Source organism: Salvelinus namaycush, chromosome 17 (assembly GCF_016432855.1).
Source record: "Salvelinus namaycush isolate Seneca chromosome 17, SaNama_1.0, whole genome shotgun sequence".
Classification (NCBI taxonomy): Eukaryota; Metazoa; Chordata; class Actinopteri; order Salmoniformes; family Salmonidae; genus Salvelinus; species Salvelinus namaycush.
Window position 1 is genome coordinate 12,377,118 of NC_052323.1, and position 25,020 is coordinate 12,402,137.

The following is a 25,020-nucleotide window of genomic DNA, read 5'->3' on the forward strand; positions in this document are numbered from 1 at the left end:
CAGATATTCTGCGGTCCGGATTGAATCTAGCCTCTAGGATCCCAGCGACGCTAGTCAAGAGGAAGCAATGAAGAGGAATCATATGAAAGAGGGATTCTATATTATATCAATGTGATTCTAAAGTTATTTATCCATTACATAGGATTGTGTAACCTAGTATAAAATGTGTAGTGTATCCTAAAAGCTTAACCTCTACCGCTTCTCTCTCCCGGATCCGGGATCCTCCTCATCAAAAAAGCTGACTAGCATAGCCTAGCCTAACGCGACAGGGATAACAACATTCTCTCAATAATATAGAATGTTCTTTATAGTTCCATCGATTGCAATACATACATATTTAAAACCTTGGAAAATGATCAATTTAAAGCAAAAAAATTTGTCTTCAGATAGGCTATATATTACATAATGCTTATCCACATTCACTTTGAGGACTGTCGGAGGAAGTTGTCACATTTCTACTGAGGCTGAGGAAACATTGTCATCTTGCTTTCATCCCCCCTTCCCCTCATCCCATTTCCCCTGTTTTCACATCGCAGCGGACACTTCAAACGGGCGTGGGAGTAGAAGATTGTGGGATAGCGTGGTGCTGATGAAGTCTGGTGGATCTGAGCGAACTGATGCAGAACTACTGCCACTTAAAAACCCCTGGTCAACAGAACAGACTGGAACACTGTGGCTGCCAGGACAACTTTACTAGTTGTTTAATGTGCTGTAATGCCTTAGTTGGGTATCTATAATCATGATACATGATTATGGTAGAATTTAAGTTGGATCCTAATTATGTTGTTAGTAACTGTCTTGAATATTGTATCATTCTGCACTATTTTATTAACACAATTTATAAAGCTCCCTTAACTAAAATACATTTTTCCCATCTTACAAACCAAGCTGGATGGTAGAAAAGACTAGACGGACAACGAGGGTTTAATGATTTCAGAACCTTTTATTTGAAACGTCAGTGTTCAAGAGAAAATAAAACAGCAATATAAATATTAGCATAACAAATAAGAGATTAGGGGGGGGTCTAAGAGTTTCATAAGAAAGATATCAGGCCACAGCACAGGAGAGGATTAATTCAGCAGCAGGCGGACGTACACACATATATAATATTTATAATGATTTGTTCATATGGACAGAGAGGCATTTCTGCACAAATGCGCGATATGAATCACAGAAAAAAACGTAAAGAGGTTACAGAAGGATAGAAACATTTTTTCAATATACTTTTTTTGTTTGGTTTCTTTACAGGGTGGTAAAATGGAGAGAGTGAAAATTAACACAAAAATATGCGCAACACATATCACAAGTTAACTAGTCTATGTGTGTCACTGTTTACTCATCGTCTAAAGTTAACAACTTTATTTACACTGAAGAGTTAGTTGGCCTTCATGGTGTTTAGTTACGACATTGCAACACAAACTGTAGAAGAACATTTCCGAGATCTTTTTTTCCTCGCTGGGGTTTTCATATTTTTCTTGAAAAACAAATGCAACACATTCCAGTAGTAAGCCACGCCTTGTGGAGAGGACTTTTCATTTGAAAATGCTGGACGTGGTCCGTACTAGACAAACAACTGGCTCATGCCATCGACAGGACCAGTGTTTATTTACAGTGGGGAAGAGCCTTCACAGGACCAGGTAGTGGAGGGCAGAGTCTGAGGTTAGCTTTACCAGAGTGGATTTACACAGGGGATAGATACAGCGAGGAATGGAACTAGCGAACTCTGCCCCCCCCCCTCCCTTCTTCTGAAGTGGTATCTCCGTGACATGGAAAGATGTGTTTGGCTCTGTCAACCTCTAACCTGGGTCAGTGCATTAGAGGAAGTTTAGGGGTGGACCTTGCCTATGTACATTCAGTGAGTAGAGCCAAGGTCGTTGCCCCCCCTCCCCGTCAATCTAATGGTACCAACCCAGACGTCGTACCCCATAACCCCATCCCTTTCCACTCCCCCTTGAACCCTGCTGCCTCTTCATGCAGTGGTATCTAACCAGTAGCCTGACAGACGGACGGACTGGCGGCAAAGGAAAGACTTCCTACTTATCTTCTAAACAACTCTTATACTACTGAGTCGTCAAAAAATGTATCTTATCACATCAAGGAATAGAATCATCTGCACTTCAGGATACATAGCAAGGGGTGAACACTCAATCTGGAGCCTAGTGACCTAAGAAGTGTAACTTCTAAGCAGTTTGTTGAAGATCTCTACTTGTGCCCTCCTCTGAAGGGCTTTTTACCCTACAGCTGATCTTTATAGTATGAACAGTGCATCTCCTATGGTTGAAGTGGGATAGCCAGTGAGGGGAGGGGGCATAAGGGGACAGCAGGTGGTCTCTTTGCCCTTTTAAAAAAGGGGCAGTGCCTACTATGTCACCAAGCCAGCCAACAGGACTGATGATAGTACTAGAACATGCCCCTCCCCCTCTGCCCTAGCACTCCAATAGGGTTCAAGCTAAGGTCATAACAAACAACAAAAGACTCTAATCTTACCATTTAACTAATGCTTACAAAATCATATTTATAATTTTTCTCTACCACGTCAGATAAATGCTACAAGTGCATTTATCAACCAGTATTTTTGGGAGAGGAGTTAAGGTGGTCGTCTTCTTTGCAACACTTAAGCAATGCATTGTTAAATCTTCTAGAAGATCTGTGGTTTGAAGCTATAGGAACATGCAGAGGAGTAGAATACTACCAGTGGACGGGATACCCTTGTGTTCCAAAGAGCTGTGGTGTAGGATCCTATGAGGCTGATCCTATATAGCGGTGGAGGCTCACGTCGGGATTTTCATATTCAGCTGAGTGCCGCACAGATTGGTTTTAGAACTGCTATATAGGAATCTGAGCATGGCAATCTAGTAGTCAACACTGATCTACTTTCCAACTCAGGAAAATAAAGAATTACAAATCCAACATGAAACATCTTAGGGAACATGGTTAAAATATCAACCTGTGAATACGTCACTGGGTGAACCTTGTTACCCCAGCAAGGTTTCTTACACTCAATCTGTTGTCTGAAGTGAATCCAAATTCATTGATCCCCCCCCCCCCCCAACTCCAGTCTTCCTTACCAGGAAATACCATTAATACTTTGCTGTTGAGTAGAACAGAACACAGGCTTTCCAAAAACAACCGTTTCTAACTAGCCTTCAGAAAGAAAACAAAAAAAAACGTTTCTAACTAGCCTTCAGAAAGAAAACAAAAAAAAACGTTTCTAACTAGCCTTCAGAAAGAAAACAAAAACAACCGTTTCTAACTAGCCTTCAGAAAGAAAAAAAAAAAAAAAACGTTTCTAACTAGCCTTCAGAAAGAAAACAAAAACAACCGTTTCTAACTAGCCTTCAGAAAGAAAACAAAAACAACCGTTTCTAACTAGCCTTCAGAAAGAAAACAAAAACAACCGTTTCTAACTAGCCTTCAGAAAGAAAACAAAAACAACCGTTTCTAACTAGCCTTCAGAAAGAAAACAAAAACAAAATGTCCATGCTGTTTGCTCTTAACCCTTTCCAGATTCAAGAGCCCAAAAACAAACATTCCTAAACCATCTCCATATTTTGTTTTATCATATGAGCGTGACCAATACAATTCCAACCATGGTTAGAGTAAACGCATTGTGTGGAAAAGTGGGGGTAAGGGAGGGTTGAATTCACAGGAGGTTGGTGGCACTTTAATTGGGGAGGACAGGCTTGTGGTATTGGCTGGAGAGGAATGGTATCAAAGACATGGTTTCCATGTCTTTGATGCCATTCCATTCGCTCTGTTCCGGCCATTACGAGCATTCCTCCCCTCAGCAGCCTCCTGTGGTTAAATTTCAGTTCTCATCGGGTCGTTCTCTTCTCATCGTATACTCCATATCTATCCATTCATCGTTCGTCCTTCCATCCATCCTACTTCTTCTCCTTCTTGGTGGACTTCTTCTTGGAGGCGGGGGTCTGGGCAACCTTGGGGGGTTCAGGCTGAGCCGAGGCCTCGGAGGGCTGGGCCTGCAGGGCCTGTTGTTGGGCTGCCATCTGCTGCTGCATCAGCATCTGCTGTTGCTGCTGCTGCTGGGGATTGGAGGTCAGGGTGGCCGTGCTGCCAGGGATGTAGACGTTCTGACGGTAGTCAGGCACGTGCTGCAGGGTGAACTGGGGGCTGTAACGGGTGCTTAGACCCATAGTGCCCGGCCCCAGGGTGGCAGTCGCTTCGCTCACTTCTGGGGAGAATAGGGGCAGAGCGGGGAGGAGAAGAGCAGAGAGGAGATAGAACATATTAATAAGATGTTCTGATACGGCAGAGATGACTTGTATAATACATTGATTGTTTACCATTTGTTACGATTTCAATGATCACTTCTATATGTTGCTTGGTAAAAGTGTGTGTTTATGCAAAGCTAATTGGACTGAAATGAAGTGAATCGAGAGAAACTAAAAAAATTGAGAAAGGCAGAGCCCTTTTGTCAAAGTGGAGAAACTTGTGAATTTATGGTGTGCATGTGTGTGTGTTCATTTCTAAATGTGTGCATGTGTGTGTGTTCATTTCTGAATGTGTGCATGTGTGTGTGAGTGACCTAGCTGCTAGCTCATAATTCTCTCCCAGCCCAGAGCTACAGGGACACACACACACACATCCTGACCCCGTTCCCTGCTCTCTGCCTCCACTACGCACGCACGCTCAAACACACAAGCTAGTAGAATTAGACTACAGATAACAGAAGCTGGGACAATAGCTGATTTGACAAGACTGTTTCTGCTACCCTAACTGACTGTGCTATCTCCTAACTGATTATTAAAGCACTACCTAAAGCACCATCTGCCTTTGATAACATTTTAAACCCTCTGTTTCTAGTTGTTAATATGACTCGTCTGGTAGCCTCCGTTTCTAGTTAACATGACTCGTCTGGTAGCCTCTGTTTCTAGTTGTTAATATGACTCGTCTGGTAGCTGTGCCCTGGCTCTGTCTGAACCTGCACAGAGAGTGTTTCCTCTTTCTCACTGTGATGACAGACACACTATCCAGCCAGAGTCATTCTATCATTCTCCTAATGGAAACCGTAAGATCACATCCGGGGTGTGTGAGCAGTGTCTAGGAGGGAGGGGTATATGTGTGCGCGTGGGAGGATTGATGTGTCAATGGTAGAAATAACAATGAAACAATGACAGAAGTCTATGTGCTAAGACTTCTTATTGAAGTGTGTCTGTCTCTCTGTACAATGGGTCATGGACATCTTTATCAATAAGTCTGGCTTCATGCCCTCTAACATAACAGGAACAAACACTGACCCCTCCCTCCCTTCCCCTTTACCCCACCACATTGAGGGAGAGCGGGGGATGTGGTGATGGAAAGAGAGCGATAGAGAGTGGTAGAGGATTGGAATAAAGGATAGAGAGATGGGATAGAAAGATAGAGAGATGAATGGAGAAGTGTTGGACTCACCGTTAGCGGCGGCCATCAGGGCTTGGAGCTGCTCAGCCTCGGTGGGGGGGTTGGGCCAGGGTCCGGTTCCCATGGCCATTTCAGGGGGGCCTCCAGCCCTGCAGGGACAGAGAGAGACAGAGGACACATACGTCAACAACTGGCGGCCATTTTGGAACTCTAGTCTTTTGAGAGTGTTTTGTTGTGTTGCTGGTTCCTGGTGTGACGTTTGGTGGTTTATGATGTCAAGTCACAGCGTCTGATCATGAGTAGACACAGCCTGCGTGTACATCCGAAGATGTACACACACACACACACACACACACACAGTCATGTGCACGCATGAGCACACACTTCAGTACATTCTCACTCTCTCTAGCATGTCTACTAGCATAGCACCATATAGTAAATCTGATGAAACCTTAATGGCACCACATTAAAAATGAACAGCTGGCTAAACACACAGACACACACGCAGAGAAACACACACACGTTGAACATTTCCATATGGGCAGCGTTGATCTTCAAAGGGTTGTTTTTCGTCTGTAATTAGCATGTAGAGGAACAAAGGAAGGAGTAGACCTGCTCTCTAGAACACTCACCTTCTTACACACACACACACACACACACACACACACACACACACACACACACACACACACACACACACACACACACACACACACACACACACACACACACACACACACTCAAACATTTAGGTCAAATAGTTTTCTGCTAGTCCCGTCCTGTTTCACAAGACCTAACGGAGAAGGCCACTGAAACTCTGCAGTTTTCTGGGTTCTTCAGTTCTGTATCTGACTGCCTGGGCTTTACAATGTCCCTGTTCTCTAACCTTCCCTACCCTGCCATATTTCACAGAGGCCTATAGGCATTAGGCACTGGCATTTCCTGGAAGCAGTCTACTGATGGTTTTCACCCACACCAGTCTCTTCAGCAGCTGTTTGATGGTCTAAATCAGTAGTACATTAGCTCCAGGAGCTTGTGGGCAGTGTTGGGGGTTATGTAATCAGATTACTTTCATGAGTAACAGTGTAAAGTAACGAGTTACTTTTTACAGTTACTTTGTCAAACAACGCAACGCGTGCGTTACTTTCAGAATCATATCTCTACCGGGTGCATGTTTCCGTGATCCGGTCTCCACTTGTTTCCTCATTTAGTTCTGGAGTGAGCAGTAGTGCTGAGCAATTTCGTGACATTTAGGTTACTTTTAGTTTTTTAAAACAACTATTTGACCGACGTCAATTCAATTATTTGAATTCCATTTTGTTCGTATAATTTTTTCTGTTAACTAAATGTACAGTTTCTTTAGAGATCAATCAGATCAAGTCCGAACTGGGCAATGTAGTAGGAAGTTGTAGTTTCCAACAGGCCAATATTCTACATAGTTTAGCACAGAAAACGTGGTAATTAACTACATGACCATAATCCATTGCGAGCCTACTAGTCCGTTCTGTGTGGGGCAGACACAGAGGGAGAGAAGAGAAAGAGGAACGCACGATGGAGAGGGACAGAGAGCAGTTGCTTCGCAAAGCATCTCTACCTAAAAATACATGATCTAAGGGATTGATAGTTGTTCAGCAGTCATAAAAGTCTGCCTCATTTACTTTGAAGAACTGCTGAAATAGTGATTTTGGTAGACCGCAGCTCTATAGAGATGAGATGACTTGGAACTAAATAATAAAGTCATCGAATAAAACTAATGTAACATACACAACAACTGAAATATTTTATTAAAGTAAAGTTAAATGATGGTTAATAAGCGAGTCACTACTATCATGGGACTTTTATTAATTGTTTCAGTCTGTGTTGTTACAGCATTCAATCCACATAATGCATAGTGCATTTCATGTTTTTTTTTAAATAATCAAAATCGTACCGACACTGAACCGACCTTAAAAAGCACTAATCGCTCAGCACTAGCAAGCAAAGAAAGGATGTTTGGAGAAATGCCATGACAGCTGCTTTCCATAGAAATGTATAGAGGGCACTCCTCTGATCTTTGCCATTGATCACTTCTGTGATATTTGTTTTGTTTATTTGGATCCCCATTAGCTTTTGCAGAAGCAGCAGCTACTCTTCCAGGGGTCCACAAGAAACACATAACATGACAAGTAACAAAACACTGATACACAAGGAAAGTAAAACATATAGGGCTTTCCCGTCTAGTGGCAAGTATGCCCTCTATACATCTCTATGGGTCCGTGTACATGCAGTCTATAACCAGAATTGACGTCTCGAGAAAAAGATTTGGAATGAAAAGATAGGAAATCTGTACAGATATGTGGCTAATTAAGCAGCCCATATATAGCGCAGCACTTGTAGACTAGCACAGGAAAGCAGAGTCCCAGATTGAAGGAGGAACTAGTGATTAAACCTGAGTTAGTAAGTAGCCTATCAGATTGAAGGAGGAACTAGTGATTAAACCTGAGTTAGTAAGTAGCCTATCAGATTGAAGGAGGAACTAGTGATTAAACCTGAGTTAGTAAGTAGCCTATCAGATTGAAGGAGGAACTAGTGATTAAACCTGAGTTAGTAAGTAGTCTGTCAGATTGAAGGAGGAACTAGTGATTAAACCTGAGTTAGTAAGTAGCCTATCAGATTGAAGGAGGAACTAGTGATTAAACCTGAGTTAGTAAGTAGTCTGTCGTTGGTAGAGCGTGCGCGGCTCGCCTTGCTCCCTCCGACAGTCAAACAATGAGATTTAAAAATGAAACTAACGTAAAGTAATATAGCTTTTTTATGATTTTTAAAATTTAACTAGGCAAGTCAGTTAAGAACAAATTCTTATTTTCAAAAACCCGAACGACGCTGGGCCAATTGTGTGACTCCATAGGGCGACGCACAAATGTAACAAGTAAATGTAATATGTAATGTTTTACCTTCCCAAGTAACTAATGACACCACTAGTTGTAGGTAAAGGCTGTGCCCCTGTTTGAAGCCCCAGGGAGGAAAGAGAATGGCACGTGAGGGGTTAAAAAGGTCTCAGGTCCAGCTTCCTGACTTATACGAGCAGCAGTAAAAATAAGATGAATGCGTGTTATGGACTGCAGTTTAAAAAAATAACTGAATGCCAATTAAAAAACCATTGGACTAAAGTACATGGAGCGGGGGAGGGGATTCTGTTTATCTACTTCACTTGCTTTGGGAATGTTAACATATGTTTCCCATGCCAATAAAACCGTTAAATATGAGAGCAGTGGAGGCTGCTGAGGGGAGGACGGCTCATAATAATGGCTGGAACGGAGCGAATGGAATGGCATCAAACCATGTGAGGAAAGAGATTGAGCATGTTTTTGTAAAAACAAGTGGGGCGATCCAGCTTGCCAAAATGTTCTGCCAAAATTTTACCCACATTTAATTTTCTGCCAAACAATTACTAATGTGCCAAAGCGTGAGACAGTCTTGCATGTTTGACCACTGCCAGCATCTCAAATGAGAACCAGACAAGGTTAAAGCGGGGTCAGTGGAGGCAGCTGGGGAGGCCATTTTGATTAGTTTCCTTTGGTGGATTGGAGAGATGAGGACGCCTTGTTTGTCGCTAATTAGCCTCTCCTTGCTCTATCACTTTCTGCGGTCAGAATAATCACTTCCTGCGGTCAGGACTATCTCTTCCTGTGGCTAAGATGATTACTATTCATGCTCAGAGGGATCATTCTCACTGGTCAGTAAGAGCTGCTACTGTAACCATGCATGAAATAGCCCTCTTATCTATGAGGAGGCCTTCAAACTGCTTCCTCAACTCTACTGTCCACTTCAACTATGGGTTACTCCTGTCCAATCCTTCTACAGAGTAGTAGGCTTTATTCCTGTCCTTCTTTACAAGGTCCTGTTCAACCCCCTTCTCAGCCAGCTGGGTTCAATCCATCATCACATAGTCTTTTCAAAACCCTCTTTTCTGGCCACCAGGGAAGCGCATGAGAAGAACCCCATAGAGTGGCAGTGTGTCTGGGAAACCAGCAAACTCAACACATCAAAGGAATCTCTATTTGGGATAAAACATATTTTACACCAAACTAAAAACAGAACAACTATTCCTCAGAGATTTGAGACAACAGTCTTTGATTACACAACCACACCATGCGAAGTAAAACTCCACAAAATACACACAGTGAAGAAACTGTGTAAAAGCACCCCACTACACATGAGGGAACCAATCAGAGATCCCCATCAAAGTCTCACTATCGCAGAGGGACTAACAGCCCAGCTCGGCACAGGCTAGTGAATCTGCGCTATAGCAAAAGGGTCAGGGATACCTACACACAACACTGCAGAGCTCTACCTACCAAGCTGTGGCTACTCTCTGCCCTTAACAACTGGTGTCAGATCAGTTTCCCTTACCTCAGCTCCAACATTACCCATTGACCAATGACTCAACAAAATCGATCCAGAACAGTTGTTAAGGGGATAAAGTGACCACACTGTATACTATACACATGTTGATACCTTATGCTTCACTTCTGTGGCCATCTTATGTGATCACCATGGTAGTTGCAGGGACTGGAAACACAAGAGAAGTGTTATGACTTCTATTACATCAGGATCTACAGGCTAGGGGAAGATCAGGCAATACTCAGCGGCGCTGCACTCTCCTGTGGAAAATGTTGCGCCTGTGACATCCATCTAACATTTCAAAGAGAAGCCAAGTTTTCCAAATGGATCACTTCCAATGTATCCACAACCACAGTGGCGTCCAGCATGGACAGCTGTCGTGTCTTTGTTCCCTGCTAAAGCTGCCTTGTGTGTGTGTGTCCGTGAGGGCATGTGTGTGTTGTGTACGTGCGTGCGTTTGTGTGTTGCGTGTGTGTGCGTTGTGTTGTGTGTGTTGCGTGTGTGTGCGTTGTGTTGTGTGTGTGTGTGTGTGTGTGTGCCGTTGTGTGTGTGTGTACGTGGGGTTGTGTGTGTGTGTATGGGCGTGCGTGGGGTTGTGTGTGTGCGTGAGTGCGCGGGGTTGTGTGTGTGTGTACGTGCGTGCGTGCGTGGGGTTGCGTGTGTGTGTGTACGTACGTGCGTGGGGTTGTGTACGTGCGTGCGTGGGGTTGTGTGTGTGTGTGTGTGTGTGTGCGTGCGTGCGTGCGTGCGTGGGGTTGTGTGTGTGTACGTGCGTGCGTGGGGTTGTGTGTGTGTGTGTGTGTACGTGCGTGGGTTTGTGTTTGTGCAAGAGAAGCAGGCTAGGAGAGGAGAGAGAGTTTCCTCTCCCAGATGGTTGATTTCAGATGAGGACTCATGGAATGTGTTGTGTGATGTTCTGTTGTGGAAACTGCTGCAGCAAATTGGAACACAATGCGGACTGAATAAGCAATGAAGGGGCACACAGTCACACACTGTTACACACACACACTGTTACACACACACACTGTTACACACACACACACTGTTACACACACACACTGTTACACACACACACACTGTTACACACACACACAGTTACACACACACACACACACACACACACACACACACACACACACACAGTTACACACACACACACTTCTAGCTTACACACACACACCCAGCTCACACACAGTTACACACACACACACACACACACAGTTACACACACACACACACACAGTTACACACACACACAGTTACACACACACACAGTTACACACACAGACACACACAGACACACACACACACACACACACACACACACACACACACACACACACACACACAGTTACACACACACACAGTTACACACACACACAGTCACACACACACACAGTCACACAGTTACACACACACATAGTTACACACACACACTGATTGGTGTCGGTAGATGCAAATCCCCAGCTACCGCCATGAAACAGCCAATCATTGACAAACAGTAAATCACAAGTGGTCAATCAAATGCAATCACCCAGATGGAAACACAACGATCAATGAGCCACAATGTGGAGGTTAGAAATCTGTGCGCTTATGTTCTCCCCTCCCTGTCACTCTGGTCCCCTCCCTGTCACTCTGGTCCCCTCCCTGTCACTCTGGTCCCCTCCCTGTCACTCTGGTCCCCTCCCTGTCACTCTGGTCCCCTCCCTGTCACTCTGGTCCACTCCCTGTCACTCTGGTCCACTCCTCTCATCAGCAGTACTGAGTGATGGCACACAGGCTCTGAGCAGAGGGAAGGAGGGAGAGGAATGGAAGCCATTGTGTATGTGAGGGAGAGAGCAGCCTGGAGACAGGCAGGAGAGACACTCAGGTTAGAGAGAAGAATCTGACTGTTCACTCAGAGGAATCAGAGCTCAGATGGAATCTCTCCGTTATCTTCAGAGTCTCTGTGCCTCAGTATCTGATGTCATCACCGCTGAGAACTGTATGTTCCTACTGCTTCCTCTCCTCACTCCCTTCAACCATCTCTCCATCTCTCTCGCTCTCCATCGCTTTATCTAGCGGTCTCCCCATCTCCAAGCCTCAGTCTCTTGCTCTGCTCACTCCTCTGTTGCTCTCCTTCCCTCTGAAAGCCTCTGAGCAACACCAAAGCCCATTTACTCGTCATGAATACATAACGTGTGTGTGTGTGTGTGTGTGTGTGTGTGTGTGTGTGTGTGTGTGTGTGTGTGTGTGTGTGTGTGTGTGTGTGTGTGTGTGTGTGTGTGTGTGAGAGAATCTATGTACTCACCCACTGGGTCCAGGTCTCTGGCCTTGGGTGAAGCGCCAGTCGGCGTTAGGAGGCTTTTGCTGTGAAGAAAACACAAAATCAAATCTCTGTTTCTACATACCAACAACGGGACCATGGGACTGTGTGTCCGTCCGCCTGTTTTATGCATTACTGTTTGGGTCTCGGGCCATCCGGGTGTGTGTATGTGCGTGTACTCTTTTTTGTCTGTAGTCAGGGGGCTGAATAAAGGGCATGCATCTTCCAGCCTGCATGGGAGGCCATTTTGTTCTGAAATCCATGGAGCAGAAAATGTCACTGAGACACACACACAGAGACTGGGACACCGCTCCCAATTACAGTCACAAAACAAAATCAACTCAGGAACTAAACGGGATTTCACGGGATATGGACGGGATATGTGTCATCCTTGTTGCATGAATGATTATACCCTTTATACAGAGCTTCAAGCTTTACAAAGTCTCTACTAGCTTCTACAAGATGAAAGTCTTAGTTTATCAGATTCAGACAACACAAGGTCGCCATTGACGAGATATTCCCTAACATTTATTCACAATACGGAACAACATCTAAAACGTGTTGTGGCTGATTCACAGTGATAAGGACTCCATATAGCCTGTATATAGCGAAGTTAACGTGTTGTGGCTGATTCTCACCTATTTTCACTTTCCCTCTCCCTATTTTCCCTCTTTCTCTCACTCCCTATTTTCCCTCTTTCTCTCACTCCCTATTTTCCCCCTCTCTCTCCCTCCTTTCCCCCTCTCTCTCCCTCCTTTCCCCCTCTCTCTCTCCCTCCTTTCCCCCTCTCTCTCTCCCTCCTTTCCCCCTCTCTCTCTCCCTATTTTTCCTCTCTCTCTCTCTCTCTCTCTCCCTATTTTTCCTCTCTCTCTCTCTCTCTCTCTCCCTATTTTTCCTCTCTCTCTCTCTCTCTCTCTCTCTCTCTCTCTCTCTCTCTCTCTCTCTCTCTCTCCCTATTTCCCCCTCTCTCTCTCCCTCTTTTTCCTCTCTCTCTCTCCCTCTTTTTCCTCTCTCTCTCTCTCTCCCTCTTTTTCCTCTCTCTCTCTCTCTCCCTCTTTTTCCTCTCTCTCGCTCTCTCCCTGTTTTCCCCCTCTCTCTCTCTCTCTATTTCCCCCCCCCTCTCTCTCTCTCTCCTTATTTTCTCCCTATTTTCTCCCTCTCTCTCTCCCTATTTTCCCTCTCTCCCTATTTTCCCTCTCTCAAATTTTCCCCCTCACCCTATTTTCCCTCCCTCTTTCCCTCTCTCGCTCTCCCTATTTTTGCTCTCTCGCTCTCCCTATTTTCTCTCTCTCTCCCTCCCTATTTTCCCTCTCTCTACCTATTTTCCCCCTCTCTACCTATTTTCCCCCTCTCTACCTATTTTCCCTCTTTCTCTCTCTCCCTATTTTCCCTCTCTCTCTCTCTACCTATTTTCCCTCTCTCTCTACCTATTTTCCATCTCTCTCTCTCACGTTGGGCATCGAGGCGGTAAATAGACCCTTGGCTCTGTTCCAGACTCTGTCTCCTAATCAACACAGGAGGAGAAAACAGGAGAGAAGAGAAAGGCTCCCCAGAGAGAAGCCAGCGCTGCTGCCGCCCACCTCCCTTGAATTATCAACACAACTGTTCTGCCACACTGAGACACAGAGACGGAGGAAAGAGAGAGGGGGAGGGAATGGTGGGATAGGAGGAGGGAGGTAGAGAGAGGGGGAGGGAATGGTGGGATAGGAGGGAGGTAGAGAGAGGGGGAGGCAATGGTGGGATAGGAGGAGGGAGGTAGAGAGAGGGGGAGGCAATGGTGGGATAGGAGGAGGGAGGTAGAGAGAGGGGGAGGGAATGGTGGGATAGGAGGAGGGAGGTAGAGAGAGGGGGAGGGAATGGTGGGATAGGAGGAGGGAGGTAGAGAGAGGGGTAGAGCAACACACTATCCAATTTCAATAACACCTTCCCCACCAACACAGAATTTACAAACTGCACCAAAATGACCCACTGATTAAATATCAGTCTACCCAAGGGTCTCATGTAACACAATAATACACATCGCTCGCATCTGTATGCAAATTCTATTCTGTCAAGGATCCTTTAAATGTATACCGACGAAGAGTGGCAGCCATCTTTGTGTGCCTATATGATTATATATTGATAAGAGACTGTCAATAAAAGCAAACAGGAATACCCTGGTCTCTAAACTATGAATAGGCTTCTAAATAAGACAATCATGACAGGGAGGGAAGAACGGTGTGTAATCTAATCTTCTCCACTCATGTAGTTTTATTTTGTTTCAAACTGAGAGACAGACAGATGGATATTTCCCCATTTCTCTCTCTGCTGGTTTTGGCGGCAGTTGTCATGGCAGTAAGGGAGAAAAGAGAAAACGTGTTTCCTCATCTGAAAATGAACGAGGGGCCCAACATTCCAGCAGTGTGACGCTCACTGCCGACAAAAACATTCCCAGAGGTCATTCCCAGGTCTCGCCACAGGCATGTAGAATAAAGGTAAACAGATTCTGGGCTGGCGTTCCAGACAGGGACACTATGTAGTGTTACTGTACTGAGGTGAGTTCACACAATTAAAGGGTCAAGTGACGTTAGCAAGAGCACAACAGCTCACGTTCATTTCTATTTCTTTCAGTTTGTATGTTACGTAATAAATGTGTACTAACTTTCTGCCCCTAAAACCCAACCCATAATAGTTAAAATAGGGACCGGTGCTCCAGAAAGCTGATCCAGAGTCAGTTAAAGGCAGAACCAAGAAAGTGACCAGAGAGGATCAAATCCACTAGACTCCCTCAGTGAGAAGCTCTGCCGGCTCTGAGGCCAGATAGGGATTCTAGTTATCCTGTTCTGATCCATAGAGACTTATCAGAATTATAGCTCCTAGCACACAGTTACCACTGGAGTTAGAACCGTAGGTAGAGAACCTACTGCCTTACAGCCCGTTCATGTCCGTAAGATACTGTGGATGAAAACAGTCAGTATAGAGGTTTAAAATCATTGAGGATTTATCTGATGTGGAGAAGGATAATCACAGTGAGGGATAGCTCTGGACTCAAGTGGGAAAAGACACTAATCGCTGAACATGAATGTCTGGTCTCCGTCTGTCTGTCTGTGTCTGTCTGTCTGGCCAGAATCTGATGAATAGAAGAGATTCACAGCAGGCTTCCCTGCCGAAACACACACACACCACTCACACACCCTCCATTGGCATGGTTATCACACAGGCTGGACCCACCTGGTGCTTTGTGCTGTGTGAGGAAGTTACTGTTTTCAAACACACACCAAAACACACACCCCCAAAGCTCTTCGCATTGACAGAACTGTGGCTAGACTGCACCTGGTGCTCTGTCTGAAAGTGGAGGTCCCTCCAACAGTAAATAGTAAAGTAATATACAGTACCAGACAAAAGTTTGGACACACCTACTCATTCCAGGGTATTTTTTAATTTTGACTATTTTCTACATTGTAGAATAATAGTGAAGACATAAATACTATGACATTTAACAGATGTGTCTTGTGTGCATCAATTTTACATAAGGGGTGGTCCCGGGAATCGAACCCACTACCCTGGTGTTATAAGCTCCATGTTCTACCAACTGAGCTTCACAAACCCCCACACTCCCGCATAATATTATCCTAGTTTTCACAATACATGCTTTTAAGTTCCATTGTCCACTAAGCCATTCTGATGACGACACTAGAGGAAAAACTGATTATTATGAATCCTAATACTAAGCTCTAGCTGGACCCTAGTGACAGAGTCAACAATGTAGGAGCCACCAGGAGGCTAAGACCAGGGCAGGAGACATGAAAGGAAGACTGTTGATGAGCTTTATTCAGATGCACTGGACCACACTGAGACAGTCACACAGGATATGAGTCAGGGACAGAGTCAGTGAGCAATGCAGGCCTGTTGGTGGCACGTGCTGCTTCTTCATCCGTAAAACACACAGTATTTACCAACCACTCCATATCTAGTCGCCCCACGTGACCACACAAACACAGCTAAACACTGTAGTGTCAACATGAGCGCATACACATACCCTGAATGTGGTACTTTACTCCTTGGATACAACCCCACTCCAACAGTTCCAAACACAAAGAGCCTTTGATGAAGAGCTACACACTCCTATTGAAACGAGAGGAGATACGGGGACACTGAGGAGTCACTCTGTCACAATGGGACATTGGGAACCTAGGGCCCTGCTAAAATGACACACCCCTGTAGGGCTTGGAACACCTGACTATACGCTGTTCACACACACACACACACACACTGATTGTGCCCTCTCTGTGGCCCTGGCCCATTAGAGGCCAGTCCATCTATCACTGTGGCATACGTGCGTAAAGCCATCCCTTGCTGTCTTTCTCTCCCTTCATCCTTCTCTCCTTCCCTCTATCGTTACTGTTCTGCACATGTCACTGGAGCATGGAGACAGATGTTACCCTGACAACCCCGTGGACAGGCAGATTCAGGGAGACAGACACAGAGAAAGAGACAGAGAGAGAGTAAAATCTGATGACCAGGTAAACACCCTGCTATCTCACCAGAGAAACAGCTGCCGTGTAACTCACCAGAGAAACGTAAGCCGTGTAACTCACCAGAGAAACGTAAGCCGTGTAACTCACCAGAGAAACGTAAGCCGTGTAACTCACCAGAGAAACGTAAGCCGTGTAACTCACCAGAGAAACGTAAGCCGTGTAACTCACCAGAGAAACGTAAGCCGTGTAACTCACCAGAGAAACGTAAGCTGTGTAACTCAGAGAAACGTAAGCTGTGTAACTCAGAGAAACGTAAGCTGTGTAACTCACCAGAGAAACAGCTGCTGTGTAACTCACCAGAGAAACGTAAGCCGTGTAACTCACCAGAGAAACGTAAGCCGTGTAACTCACCAGAGAAACGTAAGCCGTGTAACTCACCAGAGAAACGTAAGCCGTGTAACTCACCAGAGAAACGTAAGCCGTGTAACTCACCAGAGAAACGTAAGCCGTGTAACTCACCAGAGAAACGTAAGCCGTGTAACTCACCAGAGAAACAGCTGCTGTGTAACTGACCAGAGAAACAGCTGCCGTGTAACTCACCAGAGAAACAGCTGCCGTGTAACTCACCAGAGAAACAGCTGCCGTGTAACTCACCAGAGAAACAACTGCTGTGTAACTCACCAGAGAAACAGCTGCTGTGTAACTCACCAGAGAAACGTAAGCTGTGTAACTCACCAGAGAAACGCAAGCTGTGTAACTCACCAGAGAAACGCAAGCTGTGTAACTCACCAGAGAAACGCAAGCTGTGTAACCCACCAGAGAAACAGTTGCTGTGTAACTCACCAGAGAAACAGCTGCTGTGTAACTCACCAGAGAAACAGCTGCTGTGTAACTCACCAGAGAAACAGCTGCTGTGTAACTCACCAGAGAAACAGCTGCTGTGTAACTCACCAGAGAAACAGCTGCTGTGTAACTCACCAGAGAAACAGCTGCTGTGTAACTCACCAGAGAAACAGCTGCTGCGTAACCCACCAGAGAAACGTAAGCCGTGTAACCCACCAGAGAAACAGCTGCCGTGTAACTCACCAGAGAAACGTAAGCCGGGTAACTCACCAGAGAAACAGCTGCTGTGTAACTCACCAGAGAAACAACTGCTGTGTAACTCACCAGAGAAACAGCTGCTGTGTAACTCACCAGAGAAACGTAAGCTGTGTAACTCACCAGAGAAACGCAAGCTGTGTAACCCACCAGAGAAACAGCTGCTGTGTAACTCACCAGAGAAACAGTTGCTGTGTAACTCACCAGAGAAACAGCTGCTGTGTAACTCACCAGAGAAACAGCTGCTGTGTAACTCACCAGAGAAACAGCTGCTGTGTAACTCACCAGAGAAACAGCTGCTGCGTAACCCACCAGAGAAACGTAAGCTGTGTAACCCACCAGAGAAACAGCTGCCGTGTAACTCACCAGAGAAACGTAAGCCGGGTAACTCACCAGAGAAACAGCTGCTGTGTAACTCACCAGAGAAACAGCTCTTGTGTAACTCACCAGAGAAACAGCTGCTGTGTAACTCACCAGAGAAACAGCTGCTGTGTAACTCACCAGAGAAACAGCTGCTGTGTAACTCACCAGAGAAACAGCTGCTGTGTAACTCACCAGAGAAACAGCTGCTGTGTAACTCACCAGAGAAACAGCTGCTGTGTAACTCACCAGAGAAACGTAAGCCGTGTAACTCACCAGAGAAACAGCTGCTGTGTAACTCACCAGAGAAACAACTGCTGTGTAACTCACCAGAGAAACAACTGCTGTGTAACTCACCAGAGAAACAGCTGATGTGTAACTCACCAGAGAAACAGCTGATGTGTAACTCACCAGAGAAACAGCTGCTGTGTAACTCACCAGAGAAACAGCTGCTGTGTAACTCACCAGAGAAACAGCTGCTGTGTAACTCACCAGAGAAACAGCTGCTGTGTAACTCACCAGAGAAACAGCTGATGTGTAACTCACCAGAGAAACAGCTGATGTGTAACTCACCAGAGAAACAACTGCTGTGTAACTCACCAGAGAAACAACTGCTGTGTAACTCACCAGAGAAACAGCTGCTGTGTAACTCACCAGAGAAACAGCTGCTGTGTAACTCACCAGAGAAACAGCTGCTGTGTAACTCAGAGAAAATAAGCCGTGTAACTCACCAGAGAAACAGCTGCTGTGTAACTCACCAGAGAAACAGCTGCTGTGTAACTCACCAGAGAAACAGCTGCTGTGTAACTCACCAGAGAAACAGCTGCTGTGTAACTCACCAGAGAAACAGCTGCTGTGTAACTCACCAGAGAAACAGCTGCTGTGTAACTCACCAGAGAAACAACTGCTGTGTAACTCACCAGAGAAACAACTGCTGTGTAACTCACCAGAGAAACAGCTGCTGTGTAACTCACCAGAGAAACAGTTGCCGTGTAACTCACCAGAGAAACAGCTGCCGTGTAACTCACCAGAGAAACAGCTGCCGTGTAACTCACCAGAGAAACGTAAGCCGGGTAACTCACCAGAGAAACAGCTGCTGTGTAACTCACCAGAGAAACAGCTCTTGTGTAACTCACCAGAGAAACAGCTGCTGTGTAACTCACCAGAGAAACAGCTGCTGTGTAACTCACCAGAGAAACAGCTGCTGTGTAACTCACCAGAGAAACAACTGCTGTGTAACTCACCAGAGAAACAGCTGCTGTGTAACTCACCAGAGAAACAGCTGCTGTGTAACTCACCAGAGAAACGTAAGCCGTGTAACTCACCAGAGAAACAGCTGCTGTGTAACTCACCAGAGAAACAACTGCTGTGTAACTCACCAGAGAAACAACTGCTGTGTAACTCACCAGAGAAACAGCTGCTGTGTAACTCACCAGAGAAACAGCTGATGTGTAACTCACCAGAGAAACAGCTGATGTGTAACTCACCAGAGAAACAGCTGATGTGTAACTCACCAGAGAAACAGCTGCTGTGTAACTCACCAGAGAAACAGCTGCTGTGTAACTCACCAGAGAAACAGCTGCTGTGTAACTCACCAGAGAAACAGCTGCTGTGTAACTCACCAGAGAAACAGCTGATGTGTAACTCACCAGAGAAACAACTGCTGTGTAACTCACCAGAGAAACAACTGCTGTGTAACTCACCAGAGAAAATAAGCCGTGTAACTCACCAGAGAAACAGCTGCTGTGTAACTCACCAGAGAAACAGCTGCTGTGTAACTCACCAGAGAAACAGCTGCTGTGTAACTCACCAGAGAAACAGCTGCTGTGTAACTCACCAGAGAAACAGCTGCTGTGTAACTCACCAGAGAAACAGCTGCTGTGTAACTCACCAGAGAAACAGCTGCTGTGTAACTCACCAGAGAAACAGCTGCTGTGTAACTCACCAGAGAAACAGCTGCTGTGTAACTCACCAGAGAAACAGCTGCTGTGTAACTCACCAGAGAAACAGCTGCTGTGTAACTCACCAGAGAAACAGCTGCTGTGTAACTCACCAGAGAAACAGCTGCTGTGTAACTCAGAGAAAAGTAAGCTGTGTAACTCACCAGAGAAACGTAAGCTGTGTAACCCACCAGAGAAACGTAAACTGCAACTCACCAGAAAAAATAAGCTGTGTAACTCACCAGAGAAACATAAAAACTAAACCACAACTCCACCCACTGACCTCTTTCTGTAGGGACTTTACTAAAACTATAATCACTGGTTAGGCTAAATTAAAAAAGGATAAAAGAAATGTAAATAGGGGAAAGAGGCCACAGTCTCTCCACATGAATCATCAAAACTAGAGCACAGGCAGCCATCTTGGAAACCTAGAGCTACATAGTGAGTCAGGAACAGAGAGTAGTCCTCTGTATACTGTATGTGAACAGATTTAACGGAATATAACTTTCTATCCACACCCCGAGAACATAGAGTGGAATGGTATTCTTAACAAGTGCTCTGGGAATGAGGTTTGGGAATGTTTGGCCAGAGCTGCTGCCACAGACGTCCACACAGGGCGAGGCCATGGTTGTCTTGTGACTCAGTGTCAGAGGCATGGAACCAATCAAGGTTCAGAGGACAACAGGAAGTGAGAGGTCGAGCACTGACTCTGGAATTCCTGTTTTTCAGCTTCTGCTTTAGTCTTTGACTGATTCACCCCCTCTTCTCCCTTTCCTCCCCCCTCTCCCTCACCCCTCTTCCCCCTTTCCTCCCCCCTCTCCTCCCTTTCCTCCCCCCTCTCCCTCACCCCCTCTTCTCCCTTTCCTCCCCCCTCTCCCTCACCCCCTCTTCTCCCTTTCCTTCCCTCTGTTCCATCCTCCCCCCTCTCCCTCACCCCCTCTTCTCCCTTTCCTCCCCCCTCTCCCTCACCCCCTCTTCCCCCTTTCCTCCCCCCTCTCCCTCACCCCCTCTCCTCCCTTTCCTCCCCCCTCTCCCTCACACCCTCTTCTCCCTTTCCTTCCCCCTGTTCCATCCTCCCCCCTCTCCCTCACCCCCTCTTCTCCCTTTCCTTCCCCCTGTTCCATCCTCCCCCCTCTCCCTCACCCCCTCTTCTCCCTTTCCTTCCCCCTGTTCCATCCTCCCCCCTCTCCCTCACCCCCTCTTCTCCCTTTCCTTCCCTCTGTTCCATCCTCCCCCCTCTCCCTCACCCCCTCTTCTCCCTTTCCTTCCCTCTGTTCCATCCTCCCCCATCTCCCTCACACCCCTCTTTTCCAGCCCCACTCTCTTCTGCTCTCGGTCATCCTGTTCCCTTCCACTTCCTATCTCACTATTCCATTACTCTATTTCCATCTGTCGTTACTCTCCTCCTCTCCATCTGTCTACTCTAAACCTTCCCCTCTTTCTCCCTCCAATCTCTGCCTTCCAAACCATCCATTCCCTCTTCCTTCCAATCTCTACCCTCCAATCCATCCATTCCCTCTCTCCCTCCAATCCCTGCCCTCCAATCCATCCATTCCCTCTCTCCCTCATTCTCTCATAGCACAGTGCTTCCCTGCTGATCTTGTTTAGTAATTGGAAGTCAGAAAGAGAGGGAGACCGCATTTCCTAGCCTTGGGTCAGATGAAATATTAAATCTCTCCTCTTCTCCTTCATTTCCTCCTCTAGCTGAATGACACAGTAAGGAGAGCCCCTTCACCACGTCCTAAAGAGAAGGATGAGGCTCAACAACACCAGGCTTTAGGAGAAATACTGCATTGTTACGTTACTTAGTCAATCTAGGTGAGCAGGCTCAAGACTGGATGTTAAAAAATAGTATTATAACCATGAGTTGAATTCTCCATTCAATATGGTAAGCTAACTCAATAAAGACAACAATTTCTGGATAAAACCTTCACCGCCACTGGTTATAACCTAGTCCTTGTAGACCTCAAATGTCATTGAACAAGTGATTTTTCAGAAACACCTGTGATATGGCTAATAGAGTTCTCACCAATACCCTGCCTTCTGCCCCCTGGTGCCCTCACCTCATTGGCTGAGTTCATTAGGTGCTTCCTGTTGAGCGTCATACTGAGTGTGTTGTTATGGCTCATCATGGGTGTCTTGACAAACATAAAGTCACTGCGGCTGGAGGTGGTGGAGTAGCAGGGTCTGTAGGTTCGTGTTCCTGGGGGGTCTTGAGCCCCTCCCACCACCTCCATGTAACGGATGGGTCCATCTGTGTTGAGCTGCAGGTGGAGGTCCTTGTTGGGCCTCTGATGGTAGGCCCTGCTGGGCCGGTAATGGCTGTAGCAGCAGCCTGTCCCTCCATGGTCGCTGCGGTGGCGGAGGCATCGGACCATGAGGATGAAGAAGGTGAGGAAGGACACGGCCGAGACGCAGGCCAGTGAGATGATGAGGTACAGGGTGATGTCAGACATCCCAGTCTGCCGCATCAACGACGTCTTCCGGTTGTCTATGGCGGCGTCGCTGGCGCCCTTCTCCTCCACGGTTACCGTAATGGCCACAGTGGTGGAGAGAGTAGGTTCGCCGTTGTCCTGGACGACCACGATGATGTCATAGGCGGAGCCACCCTCCTCCTCGGCTAGTTTGCGAGTGGTGCGGAGCTCGCCGGTGTGGGGGGTGATGAGGAATAGAGCAGCGTGAGGCCCGGGGGCGATGGAGTAGAACAACCAGGCGTTATGACCGCTATCAGGATCCACCCCAACCAGTTTATTAATGAGATGCCCTGGCCCAGCCGACTGCGGTACACTGAGCTGCAGCCCCGTATCCTGGGGGAAGGGGGGGTACACGATGAGGGGCGCGTTGTCGTTAAGATCTACTACGAACACATGCACGGTGACGTTGGTGGTCCGGGGTGGCGTCCCGGCGTCTCGGGCCTGCACCTCAATGCGGAAGGCGTTGAGGGTTTCATGGTCCAGGGAGCGCATGCTGTAGATGTGGCCAGTCTCTGGGTTGATGTAGATATAGGAGGAGATGGGTGAGCCCTGGACCATGCTGGGCAGGATGGAAAAGGAGACGCGGGCATTGTCCCCTATGTCCGGGTCAGAGGCCATCACCATGGCGATGGGGGTGCTGGGGGCGTTGTTCTCGGGGACGTCCACTGAGTAGGAGGGCTGGGAGAACGATGGAGCGTTGTCATTCACATCTGACAGCTTGACCACGAAGGTCGTACGCGACGACAGGGGAGGGGATCCAGCGTCGGTCGCCATGATGACCACGGTGTAATCAGCCATGGTCTCTCTGTCCAGGTTGCCATCGGTGATGAGGTTGTAGTGCTCTCCAAAGGCGGAGTTGAGTTTGAAGGGCAGGCCAGACTGGACCTTTAATGTTACCTTGCCGTTCTTACCAGAGTCCAGGTCCCTTGCGCTGATGAGGGCGATAACTGTGCCCGGTGCTGCGTCCTCCTGGATAGGACTGGTCAGTGACGTCAACATCACCTCCGGAGAGTTATCATTCACGTCAGTGACTTCAACTTTGATATTACAGGATGCTTCCATGGCGGGGGTTCCCCCATCCCTGGCCAGCACAGTGACGTAATACTCATTCGCTGTCTCATAATCCACGTGACCATTCACACGGACCTCACCGGTTTTCGAATCTACGCTGAATAGCTTGAGCACCCGGTCCGGCGTGTATTTACTAAACAGGAAGGAGATCTCCCCGTTCTGAGCATAATCCGCGTCGGTCGCGTTCAGTTTCGTTACTAAAGTGCCCTTTTCAACATTCTCCAACACGCTAACTTTTTTCATCGACTTGTCAAAGACGGGCGCGTTGTCATTGACGTCCAGAATTGTAATGAGTAGAAGAGTGGAGCCAGACTTCTCTGGCTGTCCCCCGTCTAGGGCAGTAAGCAACAGGCGAAACGAGGCCTGCGTCTCCCTATCCAAAGCCTTCTCTAAAACTAACTCCGGGAACTTACTCCCGTCACTTTTCGTTTCCACATTCAAAACAAAGCGGTCGTTGGCTGCGAGGTGATAAGTACGCAGAGAGTTGATACCCACATCTGGATCGTGCGCACTCTCCAGTCGGAACCGGGTGCCCGGCGCGGCCGCCTCTGATATCTCCAAGGAAATATTCTTAGTGGAAAACTGCGGCGCATTGTCATTCACATCCACAATATCCACAAGAACACGATGTATTGCTAAAGGGTCCTCGAGTACAATCTCAACATGTAGTGAACATGTTGCACTTAATTCGCACATGTGTTCCCTGTCAATTGTCTGTCTAATAATAAAATCCCCAGTCGCCTGGTTCACCTCGAAGTACTGCGCGTTAGATTCCGAGACCACCCGCAATTTTCTCTTAATTATCATTTGAACGGTGAGACCCAAATCCTTAGCGATATTCCCGACCACAGCCCCCGGCCTGAGCTCCTCTGACACCGAGTAACTAAGCTGGGCGGTCGCGCTCATGAGGCACGCCAGGGAAAACCATAGCCTCAGCACGGGCCACCCTCCGCAGTGCTTCCTCTGTCTGGATTCCATTATGAGAGGGGTCCGGGGGATGGAAAAAGTTAAAAGGTCCTCTTTACCGTAACTAATCCATAGTTTCGTGAAAACGACGGTACCAGGCTGTTGGTAAACACTTGCGTTTCAGAAAAAGTGCGGTGGGAAGTTTATAAGTAATCATGACGCCCTAATTCTATATGTAAAATACAGAGGAAAGGTAAAACTGCATGAAGGCTCGGCTAAAACTCTCCACAGTCTGTCTCCTCTGCTCCGCTCCTCTTAGGGCGGGGACACAGACACAAAGACCCGTTTCCTATTGGCCGAGAACCCGGGACTTGCTCCCCATACAGAAAGAACTCTTTCACAAAGCCGAGAGGGAAAACTTTTTAGAGGCACTTCTTTTGCACTAACAACCAAGTTACCGACACGTTACAGGCTAAATCCATTATTGTTTTAAGCAAAACAACTCTGAATGCACAACAGAAAGGCAACGGGAAGCGTAAAAGCAAATGATTGAGTTTTTTTTTTTAAGAAAGTGACTTATGATGCACAGACCGAAACAAACAAGGGTGGGTATAAACAACAAGAGTAAGTATGCACTTGTTGCTATGTTTTGTCAACGAAATGAA

At 46.7% G+C, this 25,020-nt stretch overlaps 1 protein-coding gene across 6 annotated transcripts in view; it reads right to left on the reverse strand.

Annotated features, from left to right (window-relative positions):
- Window positions 1-927: 927 nt before the first annotated feature.
- The window catches only part of LOC120062308 (protocadherin gamma-A11-like), a 65,457-nt gene continuing 41,364 nt past the window's right edge, over window positions 928-25,020 (reverse strand). For 3 of the 6 annotated variants that reach the window (XM_039012178.1, XM_039012179.1, XM_039012175.1), the window contains exons 2-4: window positions 12,035-12,093; window positions 5,413-5,510; window positions 928-4,192 (exon numbers count right to left, since the gene is read on the reverse strand). In XM_039012178.1, the coding sequence (XP_038868106.1) occupies window positions 3,885-4,192; window positions 5,413-5,510; window positions 12,035-12,093 (465 nt within the window). In that variant the 3' untranslated portion in view covers window positions 928-3,884. Of the gene's footprint in view, window positions 4,193-5,412; window positions 5,511-12,034; window positions 12,094-21,967; window positions 24,636-25,020 lie in introns of those variants that run through there. The other 3 variants (XM_039012176.1, XM_039012174.1, XM_039012173.1) reach the window with 3 other exon arrangements.